The following is a 16,854-nucleotide window of genomic DNA, read 5'->3' as shown; positions in this document are numbered from 1 at the left end:
CCGCTAAAGGGATCCATTAGACAGGACTTCATTTTGATTATCTAATAATACTAATAATTTCTTAATGAATTTACTTCCATAGAAATTTAATTAATATGCAAATCATTAAAAGTCGTTAGAAGTCACTGTGGAAATGAAAACTTTATGTTCAGGAAATTTGATGGATAACTGGTATTTCAAGGTACATAGGTACCAAACTGCTTCATTTGTTTGCGATGCTCAAAGGTGTAAGGACCGTGCTTATGTTTGATCAACCAGAAACTGTCTTCCGTTTCTTCCTGAAATAATTAATTTATAGTATTATCGTTTTATAGTGCTAAGAATTGCAATATTTTATTCGTTCAGCAAAAATTCTCAGTTTATTGCGATGGCAATAGTTTCATCCCGTCAGGAAAGGACTATGATTGCAAAGATCCGTTCAAATTGAACAACTTAGGCAACTAGAAAACATTATCCCTGTTTGATATCAATGTAACTTCTTGCTTACATGCCTTTGCAATCATTCCCGAGTCATTTTATGCCGGAAAGTTTGTCAGTTAATGCATTTTCATCAATAATATTTCTTTACTGATACTCACACAACATTATATTTGCTCATATTCTAGCAGCTATCATCATTATTTTCATGCAATTAAACGATTTTTGGGCCTAAAAATACAGTTTCAGGCGAATAGTTTTCAGATCAGCGAACATCAGTGAATTATACTCATCCCGAAGAAATTTCGTTTATTTTTCGAACCTTTCAAGATCTTCTGAAACCTGAGAAATCTTCTTATTCATAATGCTAATATTAGGATCGACTGTAGAAATGAGCAGATGCAGTTGAAAGTTACACCTAAATAATACAGAAATAACTGAAAACCTTTGATGCAGATACTTGCTCGAAGTAGAGATGGGTTGCATTAAATATATGAAGTCGACCAAAGCCATAGTTTGAGGAACGAAATGCACTCCACGGAGATGGCTGGGGTACAAATGGATCGGTATATTCTTGGCATCCCTACTAATGTTGATTAATATTAATCTAGGATTCAAGCTTAAAGGAAATGTTTATTGTAGTTTGAAAAAATGCATATAGATATTGAAGTTTTGATAGAAAATTTCGGTAGGATTTGTTATTATTAAACTAAGAATCAGAAATCATTTCAAATTCTGAAAATATAGTTTCAAATGTGAATTTGCTTACAGCAGATCCTGAAATGATATGTACAGGTGCTGGAGGATCGGTATATGGTTCCTTGGTACCATTATAAACCTGAATTTAAATAGCTGAAACAATGTTCACTTCACTTAAAACCATTCAACTGGATCTGCTGGCAAAAAGAAAAAAAATCTGGAAAAAAATAGCATTCATTCAAAAGTTAGTATGAATATTTTGAACAATTCATCTTCACATTTTATCATTTTTTAAAAGTCGTTTAATAAATTAAATATTCTAAAAAATATTCAGTAAGAAAATGCTTACGGTACGATTGTATAATGGCCACATGCGTTCATAGGAATGTTCGTGCGCCCAAATTTCTAAGTCAACTCCATATGTATAAAACAATTTTTCAAAACCGTAACGATGTGTTCCAGGCACGCCCGAACGTACCTAAGTTTGAACTTAAGTTTACAATAAGATGCGAAACTGAAAAAACTGAAAAAGACATAAATAGTCTTTCTCCGATATTCGCAATCATCATGACTTTCATTAACATCTGCAAATAAAATGACTCACTCGCGATTCGTATTTAGTGCAATCATCGGAATCGTAATTCGAGCAATACATCGGTCGATGTCCCATTGTTATAATCCATGGATATTTGTCACGGTTTGCAGATGCGCGCTAAAAATCAGCAAAGAGCGGTAACACTTTTACGTTTTCTTCTTGCACTTCATGCTGTTTAGTAAAACTCACCTTTAAATCTTCAGTAAGCCATTTCCACTGATTCGCTATTTGTATAGAGCCATATTCAGTGAAATAATAAAATTCGGTTGATATGGCAATAAAATGAGCAGTACCAAGATCAAAACTGCAAAGCATTTACAAAAAGTTAAAACTATCGATGTATGATAATATTTGAGGCAAATGAAAAATTTCTACGCTTCAGCATTCAAATCATTAAATTAGTATGCGTGAGTAATTTAACTAAATACATAAATAAATGCAAGCATCACTTTGCTGCATATTTCATTAATTTGTATAAACGCAATCCTTTTATTATCTTTTAAATTAATATCTATGAATCAATGAAGCAGAATGAAAGAATTCACAAATAAATTTGATAAAATAACCAAAACGAATCATTTCCTTTTTTCATTGTAATCGTTGTAATCATAAAAAAGAGACTTAAATCTAGTTTGCACACAAAGTGAAAAATTCTATTACCTATAAAAAAGGTTGTGTTCACTATTCGGCATGGTATACCGGTTGACATAGTGAGAGAAGTTATATGCCTGTTCATGGTTACCGACAACCATCATATACGGTACGTAAGCTGCTACCGGTTCAATTTGTCTGCCGAATTGATCACCAAATTGTCCTTCATCCTGATAATCATCATTTTCCAAATAAAGCAACCATTACATTTTTTTTTTTTTGAAATATATGCTTTGTGCTTTTTGATTCATAATGGAATAGTCGAAAACACTGTTGCAAGAAGGAAGATGAAACATACAGTATCCAAGTTATATGCCATGTCACCTAAATATAATGACGCGTGAATTTATTTGTCTATTTGTTTCTAGCAGTTATTTTTAACAATAAACAAAGTTAAACAATAACTTTTCAGTTTTATTTATCAAAAATCATAAAATTTCATTGTCAGCACAAATTAAAAAGTGACTGACCAATATGTAAAACAGCGTCGATTAGTGACCGCTGTGCTTGTTGTTGTATTTTTCCGAGTGACCGAGCATTTACAACGCCAAGATCTCCATAAACTGCATATATATATTCATGATTTGTTAAGTTTTGCATCGCTTTGAATCGATAACTTGAACTCCAGCCGTATTCCGAACCAACATGGTACTCTGTGCATCACTTTTTGAAGACATTGAAAACAGTTAAAATAAAATTTGCTGAATGAAGATAAGATTTTTATAAAAATAAATAGGTCATGAGAGTTTGAAAGCTGAAACTTTTAACATTTATCAGGCCAAAGTCCTTATTTATTTTGCACCGAGAACTTTTACTAAGTAGTTTTCCAGACATGTCATGGCATTACCACTGAACGTATATATTATAGATTTACTTTCATGCGGTGTAAACGTACGGTAAATAGTTCCGGGTATCAAACCGGTCAGTAGAACTCGGTGTATATATCGCCTACTTCTTTGCTTGCCACCATCGATGAATAGAACAGAACTGCCTTTAACAGACCATCTTAAATCATTGATGCCATATTCCACAATTGATGAAAAGGTGTCATTATAAGTAAGCCAAGTTATCCACATGGCGGATACATTACCTGAAAAGTACAGATTAAATTGAATTTTAAAAAAGATTTAAAATGCCTGAATCTTTCAATAGTGTTTTCTAAAATGTAAATGCTTATCTAAATTGCATTGTTTTACACATTTTCAATAACTTGCATAAAGCTTTTCCAAACAGCACTTCCATTTTCCGAAATTCGAATTTTTATCATATTTTCCTTAGACAATCATTTTTTGCATGTTCTCAAAATTAAAAGACTTATTTCAGTTTACTTCCGCTCTGCTCATCTAATCCCTTTTTTCTAGCTGCAAAAAAATGAGACTATTGATTGAACCATGATTCTGTCAAGTTACATGATTTCTCAGTGATTCGGAATTCACTGCTAGTTAGACTCGTCCATTTCAATCATCGAATGCTTAACTGATCACTACGTCTAACAACTCTCATGACATCCTGAACTTATCAGTCTTACCCTATGACTGTTACAGGTAAACACCACGATAATCCAAACAGATGAAGTACATAAAGATTAAACTAAGTAGATGCTAAGCTTTCGCGAAAGAAATGTTTTGTGTTGCTGCAATGAGAATAAACAGCTTGAAAAAGTGTCTATAAGTCAGTAATTATTTTAATGACTTGCTAAAAATTATTAAGTGACCGGAGAGGACAGATTTGACTAAAATTGTTCGTTTCAGTACGAGATCAAAATTAAAATTTATTTTTAACTTGATCAAAAATTTTTTGAATTATCGAATAACTGATCAAATTGATCAGCTATTCGATAATTCCTCATCTTCGCCCATATCGCTGCTATAGGCACTTTTTTAAAAGTCTGAAAGATGACTGCTAGCATCATTTTGGTCTCATATCTGAATCACTACATCTTTGAACTATCCCAGTAATCTCGAGAGAACTCGAGAGACAATGCCACATTGCCATCATCAAGTAACAAAGAAATATGAGCTGTGGTAAAGCCAGCAAGGATTACCTCCATAACTAAGAGCAATCTGTTCCGGTTGCGCATAGTAAGGACCTTGATTAGGACTTCGATTAATTTTTCGATTGAAAGCACGAAGTGGTTTCAGTGAATTTTTTCTTGACGAACTTTGACTGAGGAAGAATAAAAGCAGAAGAAACACCGAAGGGAGCATATCAGCATATTACTGAGGAAGGGGCCAACTGTGAAATAAAAATGCTAATCAGATCGATATAGCTGGTAATGCTATTCGAATGATCGAAACTAAGCTTTTATAAGCGATGGTAATTAATCAGTGAAGCAGCTTTATATCAACATGTGTTGTTGAAGAGCTATAAATATCCTTTACTGTCTTTGTATTGTTTCTCAAGTCTTCATTTCATTTCATTTTCAGAAAGCTTTGCTCGGATTGAAATTTTAGAAATATTTTATAGTAAAATTTTAAAATTATCCTTAGAATTGATCCATAAATTCCCATTTTTTCCTTTTTTTTTTTCACTTTAATCACTTTCAATTCATAACTATTCCACTCGAAAATGCCTCTCTGCTTTCATATGTTTTGAATCGCATGCAAATTTATATTGAGGAAAAATGATGCGAGTACAAGGTGTCACCATTTGCTGGTCCATATTCTTCACCCATGTGTTAATGAGTTTAGTAAAGTGTTTTAAATGGATGTTTCGACATGTCACCATCGTGTACCACCCAAAAAAGTGACTAGGAGACATCTTTACTTTCATCGTTTTACCACGTTCATCTTCAACTTACCTAAATCATTCCATAGTATCATCATTATCATTTCCATTGTTTTCTCTATTTTTTTAAATAGTAAGATATTTGAACCGATGAGCCGATGCTAATTTTCTTATTGGTCAGAGATAACGAATGGGGAAGCAGAATGAAAAGGTCAAAACTTGTAGTTCTTCTTGAAAAAATTAAAAATCTCTTCTAGCATGACCCTCGTCGACATTATCACAATCTCAGAGATTGCGGGGTGTGTAGCGAGGCGAGCGAGCTACAGTTGCACTCGAGGTCGAGAGTGATATCTAGAGGGAGGGAAAGAAGGCGAGGGAGAAAGGTACGAACGACGGCGATAGGTCATCGGGTAGGAGAACGACAACTGGCACTGCTTACCACGGGATACATACCGCGCGCCCACTATCCTCAGGGTCATTCTGCACTTCGCTTGTTCCGTTAATTTGCATTTGCACAACATTCTCTCCCTCTCTCTCTCTCACCTGTGTCTATCAATGTTTCCTGTAATTGATAGTGATCGGAGGAAGCGATCGGTTACCCCGGCCTTCCCACTGACAGGTATCGTCACGTCGGGATGGAAGGAATGAATGTATCATCGATAATAAAAGTCTCCAACCATGGCAGTTTTCGCTACGAAACTTCTGCTTGAGAAACTTAACTGCCGTATAGTCAACCGATGGATTGTCGAACTTTTCTAGCATCTATGCATTTCTTTAGTTTTTAAAGATTTGCTGTACAAAAAACTTTAACTCTTTCAGAGGGGATATGGACAGTAAGGAAGTTACCCAGTTTACTAGATGTTTTCTTCTCTTTCCCTCCCAACTCTTTTATCAGGTATTGCTTCCCTCTTAATCTCTGTTTACTGCTCAATTCTTATCTCATTTAAATAACTCTGTCCAGTATTCTGAAGACCTTTTGTCCCAAATCTGTTTCCACTTGTTTGTCACGAAATTTCAAGTGCATTTTTTAGTGGTAGCAATATGAACATTTCAAGATTTGCATCATTACTGCACTCAGTGAATCCCACCGTGTGCTTCGTAGTCACAATAAACCTGTTCAGACGGTAGTGCGACCCATCAATCTTAATAGTAACGCTCAGTCTTATGTAGAAGAGCACTACACACACGGTCCTAGCCACTACTTGAAAGAATGATCGGTCATGTTTTCAAATGAATTATGAAGCAGATGTCTCAGATGACCCTTGCCCGAATAGTACCTCTTTGTCCTATTGTGTAATCGAGCATGTTTGGAGTAGTAGGAAGAGAGAGAGAGAAGGAGAGAAAGGGGAGGGGAGGATGAGAGAGTCATCTTAACGGCCCTTGCTCCCTGTTTATACAATCTCGAGATGGTCCCTGTCATCTGTCTACTTCTATTCACATCGAGTTTCATCCCGAATTCGCGATAACTCTCTGAACAACGCTCGTTCAACTCTTCTGGCGTTTTATTATTATTGTTGTCGTTGTCATTGCTGTTGTTGTTGTTGTTGTTGTTGTTATTGTCCTCTTCGCTGTCTGCACGCCAGCATGGCACGCAGTGGCTCTCCTGCAATATGCTAGTGTCCCTTGGGGATAGTGCTGCGGGGGCGAGCGGACACAATCCGATGACGATGATGGCATAGTCTGGTGGGTGTTATCGTCGTCACCGCAGACATTCATCCCCACTTACTCTCTCGTTTACTTCTTCCCTCCTCCTTTCCTTACTCCCTTTCTCCTTTCCTCTCTTCCTTCCTTCCTTCCTTCCTCTTTTCCTCCTTTCCTTTCTCCTCTTCCTTTCTTCCTTCCTCCTTTCCCTTCCTTCCTCCCTCACTCCTCCTTTTTCCTTCCTTCCTTCTTCCTCCTCCCCCTTTCCCACTCGTTCACTTTCATTCATTCATTCATTCATTCATTTCATTCGTTCATTCACTCATAGTCATTCACATAGTGCTTCAATCAATATTCATAATATTTTATTCATAGTCATGATGTTCCATAAATGTTTCCATTCACTCTGAAATTGCTAATATTGCATCTAATCTGGTCATTTTGAGTCTCCCTCTCCCTCTTTCTCTCTCCCTCTTTCCTTTTATCTGTAGAATTGTCCCCATCCGAGTTGCTGTCCACTGCATGAAACCTCCATGCTTTATTGCTGATGTGGTTATTTGCGCTACCAAAACTTCTCTTATTGTGAAAAGATTTTTAAGTGAATGAAAAACATGGTGACAGGAACCTAAAAGCAGTGCTAGATATCCGTCAATGCATAATACTATGTTTTTCTTAATGTTTTCTCGATGAATTATTTGTTCCATTCTTCAAGCCGAATATTCCGAATCTTTGGAATTTTCTCAGCAGTACTCACTTATGTATCAAGGTTTATTTGTGAAGTAAACTCAGAGACATTTTTGGAAATGAAATCTGGGACTTAGAATTTGTGCTTCGTACTACATCATGCTCAGTGAAATGCTATTGTGAAATTACAAATACGTATTTGTCTTAATTTTTCTTGATTTAATTCCTAATTTAATACTTTTACTGCGAAGATTCCGGAAATTTTGTTACAATGTTAGTATTGAATTTAGTTTTGCAACCTTTAAGTAGCTATGTAACAGATAGCAGTTCGCAGAATTCATCGTAATATAGTTTGTAAATTTTTTGTTCGTTGTGTACTTTCATTAATTTATCAATATATGTGCACTTTTTACAGACACCTTGCAAACTGCTAGTGCTTTTGTTTACTCAGCTACTCACTAGACTATGTCATTCGTGACTAGTGATGTAAAATTGTTCGACTTACTAATGCCACTTGTTTGCCGATATTTCAGAAATTTTATTTCTCCCTCTCAAAAAAAAAAAATTTTTTTTTTCGAAAAAGAATATTTGTCGCACCACATTCATATATTTTGCGTATGAGCAAATTTCAGTTTTAAATGTTCAATTACCATGTTTTTCTCTGCATTAATTTCTCGCTAAAAAAGATACATGATAGATTATATGAGATGTCAGTTGAAATATGGTATCCTTTCGGGTTTGCAGTGCTTTACAATTTTCAGGGGATCTAAAGTAGGTGCTGTCGGAGTGTCCAGGCCTACTGTTAGCAGCAGTATGGCCTGCATAGCGATATAGACATCAAAGGGCTGAAGTTTTTCACCTTATGTCGCAGTTTTGAGTGGTCGTATCAAATTGTTAGTTATGGTTTATTTTTTAGAAAATATGACTTATATTTGGTGAAAATAGTTTTGATAAGGCTGTACTGATAATACTTGAAAAGTTTTCAGTAATTTAGGGGTCAAAATTTGTTTTAGCAGTTCTAAATAAGGGAACTATACTAACTTTTCTGTTTGTTACTTATCCAGTTTTGTTAGTTACAATAACTAATAGAAATCATCTATAGTCTTTTTAGTTCCAACCATCTCTTGTTTTAAAACACTTTAGCGTTCATTGCAGTATCTTTAAAATATGAAATATGTTCCGTGTCAGTGGAAGATGTAAGTAAAAAATCTGCTGTTAAAAAGGTGGATATTACGGACAAGTGAGCTCGGATTTTTTGGATGCTTTAAAAAATTTTGACCAGATTCTCAGAATATTTGAAGGATGCTGTACTGGGAATTATTTCAGGTTTCTTCCCAAACTTTGTGGTAATCTTGTGTCTCTAAGTCCTATTAATCACCGAGGCCGAGAAACAGTAGTGAAGCAGTACTTCATGTGTTGATATCAGTATGAGCAACCGACCCAAAACGGATGTCGAAACACGCACACATATGAATACTGCGACGATTTCAGGTTGTTACCTAGCGGAAATGACTTGTTTTCAATCTGTACGAATTTAACATTACCACCGAACAACACTTTGTAATTCAGTAGGTCTCCCAGTTTTTGCTAAAACTTTTAAGCATGGTGATAACGAGATATCCTCACAAGCACATCATTTTCATTTCATTACAATAACAGGACTCCTCAGATCTGTACTTTTTCGTTGCTTGTTTTTACAACTCTAATTTGCAGGGAGAGTTAGGCACACTATGAGATAGAAGTGTAGTTCCTGTGCACAGTTCTAAGGACTTTACTGACCAAGATATGTAAACTTCCACTTCCTGAAGTTAAATTGCTCCAGAAATGGGTGCTAAGTATATTTCTATCTTCCAAATACCTCCTGAAGACATTTTTAATAATCTTTCTCTTCCTGCAAGCTATTCTTGAATGTTAAAGAAATGGGCTGCCTTTTGTTTTTTTTTTTTTTTTCATTCTATTTTCCACTCGAGAAGTAGGTGCTGAGTATTTTTCTAGTATTGAAATGGATAATGAATTATTGTGTACTTTAGTTTGTCCGTTGTTGCTAGCATTTTAAAGATATTCACTATTATTTGATTTCTCTATTAATTATTTTTAAAACAGAAAGTTAAAATATGCAAATTCTTATATATATTCATTTTAATTGGTTGTCTTTCAATGTGTATGTCTTTCAGCTTCATATTTTCAAAGGTACCTTTTGCTTCCAAAAGATGTGTTTTTCATTTATCCGTATTCTAGTTTCAGTTAACTGCGTACTCATTTATTTCCTCTGTTCTCCCTTTGTTCTTTTATTTTTTTATTTTACAAGTCTAAGGAAAAATTGAATGGCCGTTCATCCACCAGTGTAAACGGGTTCACGTAAGTTGGTCCTGGAGAGGTGCGTTGCTTTCCGGAAAATCTGGAAGAAACTGTTTGTTTAGAAGTGAGATTATGAAAGCTTACGGAGTAGTTTGCTTTGATAATAATTTTCAACGTGTTCTTCAAAATTCTTTTAGGCATCAGCGTAAAGTTCCAAAAACATATTCAGTAAAATTCTTTTCATTGAACTGTCTAGCAAGAAATTTCTGGGACAACACAGATCTGGGACCTAGGTGGGGTGGCCGGCCACTCGATTCTATTTCAGAACAAGTTTATCTTTTAGATTATCCGTTAAACTGTTTCATATCTTTTCCATAATGATATTGTGCTTTAGAAGTAATCTCACTTGGCTAGCCAGACTCTTTTACATAAACTTTTTTGTAATGCATTTCTTCGTAGTCCTAGATTATTTTGGATGGCTTTTATAAAGTCTAAATAAAATATTTTGGAGTGGGCATTTACGAATGTTTCGAAAGTGGTGCATTGATCAAAATGTAAAAAGGTTTGGCTAGCAATTCCTCACTGCTTTTTTACTTCTTTTGAATTTAGACGAAGGAGTGCACTTAGGCGTCTACTGCTTTTTTTACTGCACTTCACCACTTATAGTGCAGTAATGGTGCGTACACAACGTTGAATACTTCCTGATGCATTTTTTTTTTCCTGTTCTTGCGTACATCAAGCACAGGTTCATTCTTTCCTTTGTTTCTTAAAACTTTTGGAGAGATTCTGCGAAGTTTAAGATCTGCGTTTAAAAAAAAAATCACAGCTATACCGGGATTGTTTTGCCCCGGGTGACACATTTTTTTCTTTTCCTCTCGAACTTCTGCAGCAGTTTCTAATTCTGCACCGATTGATCCATTTCTACATCTACCAATCAGCAATCACTGCCACAGATTTCTGTACATTATTACTTTCATAAGTTAAATCAGCATTTTATTGAATCATTACTACATCGGGATTTCAGTAAAGGTTTGTGTTGTCACTGGTTTCTTTGACATGGTAGTTTGTTATTTAAGGCATTTTTATCGTTAAATATAATATTACCAATATTCCATAAAAGATGTGTGGTGACTTCATATGGGAGGAGTGCTTTGGCATCTCCAGAAAACAATTTGTATGGAAACAATGGGTAATAGTTAAAGCAGAAATTAAGCAAAGGCAACTTGCAAGCAAGTACAGGTCTCGTGAGAGTTTCTACTTCATATACAACCCATATCATGTCCGTTGTTGAGGAAAAATTCACTGAAGTACAGTTGTTCTGAGCGCAATATATATTCCTGTTATGACGAGGACTAGCCACTTTTCGGTAAGACTAAGAGCACAAGCGAAAGAGTCTAATAGTTCTCAGGTATGTTCCAAGTTGTTTTTAACAAAGTCCTACTCATTCCATACTCTGACACGACGGGCTGCTACTCAGAATTTATTGCTTCAAAAGTTATGACAAATCTCAACATTTCCTAGCCATTTGAACATGGACTGTGTCATAAATAACATGCATCTGTAAACCTAATAGCGTACTGATTCGTTATTAATTCAAGAAATTTTTTTGATTCGAGTTTTTTCCAGTATGTAAAATGCATAACTAGCATCCCCACCATGAGCATGAGTGACTCGCTACAAGTTGTTGTAACACATAATAAACAAGTTCCTAAGTCATTTAGAAATCCATCAAAGGATAGAGTCGACGCCCTGAACGTACATTTCTAAATTTAACTAGGGAACAGCACTTCTGACAAACCTAAATAAACCTGGCAAGACAAGCAGAAATGACAACTGTAAATAAATCATACGACTAAAAAAACCAATAACGAAGGAATCAGTTTTAAAATCAAAAAAAAAAAATCCCTCTATATCAGGATGTCCCATAGCAGATCAAGCACATTCGAATGTATATTTCAGTACATCCAAACTCTGCGACAAAATTGTTTTCAGCACAAAAATGAGTCGACAGTTAGTTTGCAAATGATTCCATACAAAGTGTTTCGGATGCATAGGAAAAACTTTTCAAATTTTTTAGACCATGGATGTTTTGAAGGAAAATAAGATAGAAATACTTATCACTGACATTTCAAAACGATCTATCCAACAATGTGAAATTCATGCTCCAAGCTGCTACTCTAGACCGAATTAAATAATACGACATTTCAAGTAAAGTTATTATTTGCACGGCTATGATGCTGAATAATTAATGCAACTTTTCTCGGTACTAGTATTTTCAATTTCCAATGCGTAATATCAGTCTGATATACACTTTTACGCTAAAAGTCACTAATGAGAAAATTATTTCTATGTGAGAGGCTTAAATAGCGACCCATAAAAATATAAGAGCATAGGCAAAACAACGCATACAAAACAAAAACTGAAGGCTTGCCGAATTTCATTCGTAAAAGAGTGAAATACAAAATTTCCAGAATATTCTAAATATTCATACAATAAACATGCACCGAACTATGCAATCTGCACTAATGACGATTGAAATCATAAAAGTTTCAGTTCGCCAGTAACTAAATCAACTAAGTGGGTTGGACCAAAGATGCCAAGAACAGTCCGTGAGCCAGTAGGAATCTGTGTACGCCCAGCGTCGGACACAATGTAAGTAAATAAACCCTGAAATTTTAACAGTACTGAATTTGAGGCAAATTAAAAGATCTAGATAAGAAGCAAGAAATTTGCTTCGAAATTTACCAAAACACATAGTACATAAAGTTGATAAAGCTTGAAACTTCGTTTCCAAACAATTTTCAACTGGATAATTTACTATGGAACTGCCACTGTATCATTCGATGTAAATTAAGTTCACAACAACTTTTAACAAAGGTGCAACTTTCACGAGTAAATGTTAGTAACATCCAGTGCTGGGACATATTTTTGTAACAAGTTCTAAGATCTAGCGGTGATCAGTGGAAAAATCAAAATTTCGTTTTGTCAACAAATTTCTGTTAGTAAACAGCATGAAATTACCAAGTCTTTCGCTTGTTTAAAGAAATCGAGAAGCATTTCAGTGTTATGACCTTTAACAACTACTTTCATTTCTCCTGATATTCTCCAAGCATCTAATGCATGTTGTCCCTGTAATACATAATTTAATCACATAAATGGTGGAATTTAAAAATAAATAATAGTAAAGTAAATAATTTCCAGAATTTTTTTGATAGTATGTTTAGAAAAAATATTATAAAAAATATGTTAAAATTCGTTATAAAGAACATCATTAACATCTTCGCTTCTTTGAGCAAGCCGATAAACACCGAGTGTTGCATGACCGACTTGCGCAGCCAACTTCCCTGCCCCCATTTTAAGGCTCATATTAACAACGAACACCATTTTATGCTGCCTATTTATGGCACTTGTAGAATGGACTCCTGAAAAAAAAAATATTTTTGAGACAAAGTGTACAGCGCATGCTGAAAGAGATACATCGCTAATATTTCAATACTGCACGAAGGAAAAAGCTCTAATAATCAGCCATAAATCAATAACGTATCATTTGTAACAAAATTTTACATTCCTGTTTGTACCAATTCATATCACCTACCAGAAAAAGATAACTGAAATGTGGAAACAAACCGCCCATTGAATTCTGCTCTTCGTCCGATTCAAAATCACTTTCGTTGCTGTGTTCTAAGATCCAATTTATCGCCGCTTCAGCTCCACCAATTTCTGAAAACAGAATGTTCCAAATTTGAAACATTTAACTACTCATGTAACTAAAACAGAAATAACTTCTAAAACAATTTCTGGCTGCAAGAAATGTCAATCGAGAAAGGATTAATCCTGCTGCACATGGGACGAGAATCCACTGTTCACTTCATATTTTAATAAGCAAAATTTATTGCCAGAAAGGAACCAGAAAATACCTTTTGTTTTTGATATAGCTAAAACAGCAATTACTTCTTCAAATCCCAACTGCAGTATTTCAGCCAGCAAAGCGGGATCCACAAGATCCTCTTTATTTTCTGGATCAGCAGGATGCGAACAACTGGCCCCAGCGACTAAAGTTTATGTCAATAAAATATCAGAGTCTATACTACTAAAACAATAACTCAAGATACTACTAAAACAATAACTCAAGATGTCGACCACAGTAGGAATATTAACTGCATCAAATAGCATGTTAATAAAATTTAGTTTAATCGCAATACACAGCATAAATTAAAGAAGATAATGCTTTAGACAACATAAGCCCAAGTATGAATGCTCAAGATTCATGGTAATTCTTTACTTCAGTATCCAATATAAGTTTCTACAATATTCACCTTATTGAGTATAGAAAAAGCACAATAACACGGTGTTGTTTGGACTACAATATTATTTCAGCGCATTCAGTCAAATAGATTTATGGAATTTACCCGGTTGAGAAGATTCAGCAGCCGTATAGAGCGTTTCCTGACTGAAATCTGGAACCGCTGGAACATAAAATGGCTGAGTAGGCACAGCAGTTTCCACGGAAGATATAGAAGAACTTGCTGGGTCTAATACAGGCTGTATTAATTGACTCTGACCTGTATGTATAGAAGACGATGGAAAATTTGTTTGATGATCAATAGTAGGGTCGGCAATGATTTGAATATTTACTCTTTCTGAAAAGAAACCCTGTCAAAAAATGTGCAACGTGTTCATATCAATATACTTATATTCTGCTACATTAAAACTGTTCAAAAAACAAAATTTTGGAAAAGAATGTACCATTTGCAGAAGAGCACGGGAAATCGGATTCTGCAGGAGATGAGATTACAGGTGTTCGCTCACTACCTCGAACAGCTTCCCTACTTGTATTTGGAAAGCCAGGTGGAGGTGGTGGTGCTTCACTGAAGTCACCAGACGAGCCTACCCTGCCATCAGTTGTTGGTATGCTGAAAAATGGTGCTTGGACTTAATCACGAATAAATATGTTCAAGATTTAGAGGTAAATCGTATCTAACAATCATGCAAATTATTCTTTTCTGTATCACCTCCGTTAAATGAAATTTTATCATAAATTCACGAATGTTATGCTACTTGGGAATGCTTAAAACTCATATGGGAATGTTCCTAAAGAAAAAGCATCATCATAAAGCCAGAACCACATGGAAATGCATGAGACGTATTATATATAAGGAAAAATTGATATAATGTCATTCGGTTGTTGTAGATGCAATAAATCACGGATTTAATGCATTTTGTAAAATTCAAGTCAACTTATTGATTTCCTAGTAGTAAAAACTGACTTCTGGAAGTCTTCGTCTGGTAGCTCGTCCGACATTTAAACAGCGATTTGTCTTTGTTCCTTTAATTTCTTCTTGGCTATTTCTCTCTCTTCTTGCCGACGTTTCCTATAATAATATTGCAAAAATAATACATATAAAAAATAAACATTATGGACTCAGCACTTAACATACATGTGAGGAAAATAGCAACTTATCCAATAATACTTACTTTAACTGTAGAAATTCTTTATTGTCTTCCGAATCACGTGGTCCTCGAATATTTTCCCAGTTGTCGTCCTCTTCCTTGACAAGTTTCTAACCAAATAGAAGAGTTAAGAAAAACCATTTGATAATGTAATGAATTCTTTAAATTCGTCCTCTTCCTTGACAAGTTTCTAACCAAATAGAAGAGTTAAGAAAAACCATTTGATAATGTAATGAATTCTTTAAATTGAATAACTACCTGATAAATCGTCTCTACACTTTCCTGTTGTTTGCTAATTCCCTCCGTATTCAGAAACTGTTTCTGAAAGATTATTTTTAAAGGTTCGTGTTCTATAATGTGAATATATCGCAAAGAGTAGTCCACTCAAACACAGATGTATTTGGTTCTTAAATAAATTAAGCAAAATAAATCACTTTCAGATGAATTTAAAATGAGAAAACTCCCTCTTTAAGTGATGCAAAGAAATAATGCAGTGAAAAGCAGCAATTTAAAAACTAGCTTCAAACAGTATTTTCAAAACATTTCAAACATCAGCTTATTTGCAAGGTAAACAAACTCAAAGCTTAAATTTTGTTATCTTTTCTAATGATATCTATTTTGCCTAAAACTTCTTGTCGATACATACAGAAACAAACTTGAACATAGAAAAACAAAATCAAGCATATTTCTCATAATTTGTAATTAAACCACTTCCCTTGCGACGCTAATCGAAAGATGATACTACTTCTGAAGCACCCATTTTTAAAATTGACTAATATATGTTTTTGTAAATTAACACTACAAGACACATGCACAAAATCATGCTCTCTTTAAAGCAAAAAGCAAAAACTGTTCAAAGCAGAAATTCTTACTCGAAAAAATAAAATTTTGTGACTTCGAAATTTCTCATTCTAATTCTTAGTATCCAATAAAATAATAACGTACAATTTCTTCAGCATCAGCAAGTGTGCAAGAGGATGGACCGAATTCAAATTTGATTTGTTGTACTTTATATGCGAGTAACAAAGTGGAACCACCAACTGCCAAAAACGGTAAACCTTTACAAATAAATTTCCAGCTTCTTGCTTTACTCATAAAACGTTATTTGAGTACTGAAAATCAATTTTAGCGCGATAGTTAAGAAATAAAAAGACATAACTACTTAGAATAAAAACATATTTATTAATAAAAAAAAATTCCTGACTGGAAAACAATATAAAGAGTTGATGAAACATGGACGATCCCTGTAAGCCTGTGTTCATTTGAATTCACTAGTCTGGTTTCATCAAAACCACAATTTATTAGCTAAAGGGCAATAATTAACCAAGCAAATTCACAGTGATCAAAAAATTGAAGAAATAATGTAATTAGCAGTGAAACCCTTATCAAAAGACAAACACGAACTGTCCCCTTTATCATTAGCTCACTGTCACAGATTACAAATCAGTTAATGGGAATTTTTAAAAACCTACTCGGCTTTCTCACCAATTATATCCACTCATCTACAGCTATATACCTATAGCAGCGATGCCTACTTCCTTTTTCCATTACAGTTTCATGGCAAGTATCGGATGGCTGCAAGTAATATCCAAGCCACTTTAGAAGCTACAAATCGAGCAACAATGCTTACTTCTAAGAAATCCAAAATATGAATAATATTTTCAGTTATCCAAATCAACTTCAACAAAAAA

At 34.6% G+C, this 16,854-nt stretch overlaps 3 protein-coding genes across 3 annotated transcripts; all 3 read right to left on the bottom strand.

Annotated features, from left to right (window-relative positions):
• Positions 1-176: 176 nt before the first annotated feature.
• Positions 177-4,569, bottom strand: Bm3478 (Uncharacterized protein; the record flags this gene model as incomplete). Its single annotated transcript, XM_043081919.1, has 11 exons — positions 177-278; positions 863-1,000; positions 1,187-1,255; positions 1,466-1,594; positions 1,721-1,828; positions 1,901-2,015; positions 2,372-2,532; positions 2,661-2,686; positions 2,833-3,015; positions 3,258-3,452; positions 4,407-4,569. 11 exons carry the CDS (start codon positions 4,567-4,569, stop codon positions 177-179), a joined length of 1,389 nt encoding a protein of 462 aa, XP_042937853.1.
• Positions 4,570-12,250: 7,681 nt separating this feature from the next.
• Bma-cox-16 (Uncharacterized protein) lies at positions 12,251-14,624 on the bottom strand (the record flags this gene model as incomplete). Its single annotated transcript, XM_001901765.2, has 7 exons — positions 12,251-12,379; positions 12,734-12,841; positions 12,989-13,134; positions 13,340-13,432; positions 13,630-13,764; positions 14,122-14,352; positions 14,459-14,624. Coding segments are annotated over 7 exons (1,008 nt in total), but the record flags the coding sequence as incomplete, so codon positions are not given.
• Positions 14,625-15,014: 390 nt separating this feature from the next.
• Bm474 (Uncharacterized protein) lies at positions 15,015-16,258 on the bottom strand (the record flags this gene model as incomplete). The annotated part of the gene is made up of 4 exons (XM_043081918.1): positions 15,015-15,084; positions 15,188-15,273; positions 15,422-15,484; positions 16,109-16,258. The coding sequence occupies 4 exons, from the start codon at positions 16,256-16,258 to the stop codon at positions 15,015-15,017; spliced, it is 369 nt and encodes a 122-aa protein (XP_042937852.1).
• Positions 16,259-16,854: the final 596 nt, after the last annotated feature.

The sequence above is a fragment of the Brugia malayi genome, assembly GCF_000002995.4.
Source record: "Brugia malayi strain FR3 genome assembly, contig: Bm_v4_Chr4_scaffold_001, whole genome shotgun sequence".
Lineage (NCBI taxonomy): Eukaryota > Metazoa > Nematoda > Chromadorea > Rhabditida > Onchocercidae > Brugia > Brugia malayi.
This window is presented reverse-complemented; position numbering and strand designations above follow the sequence as displayed.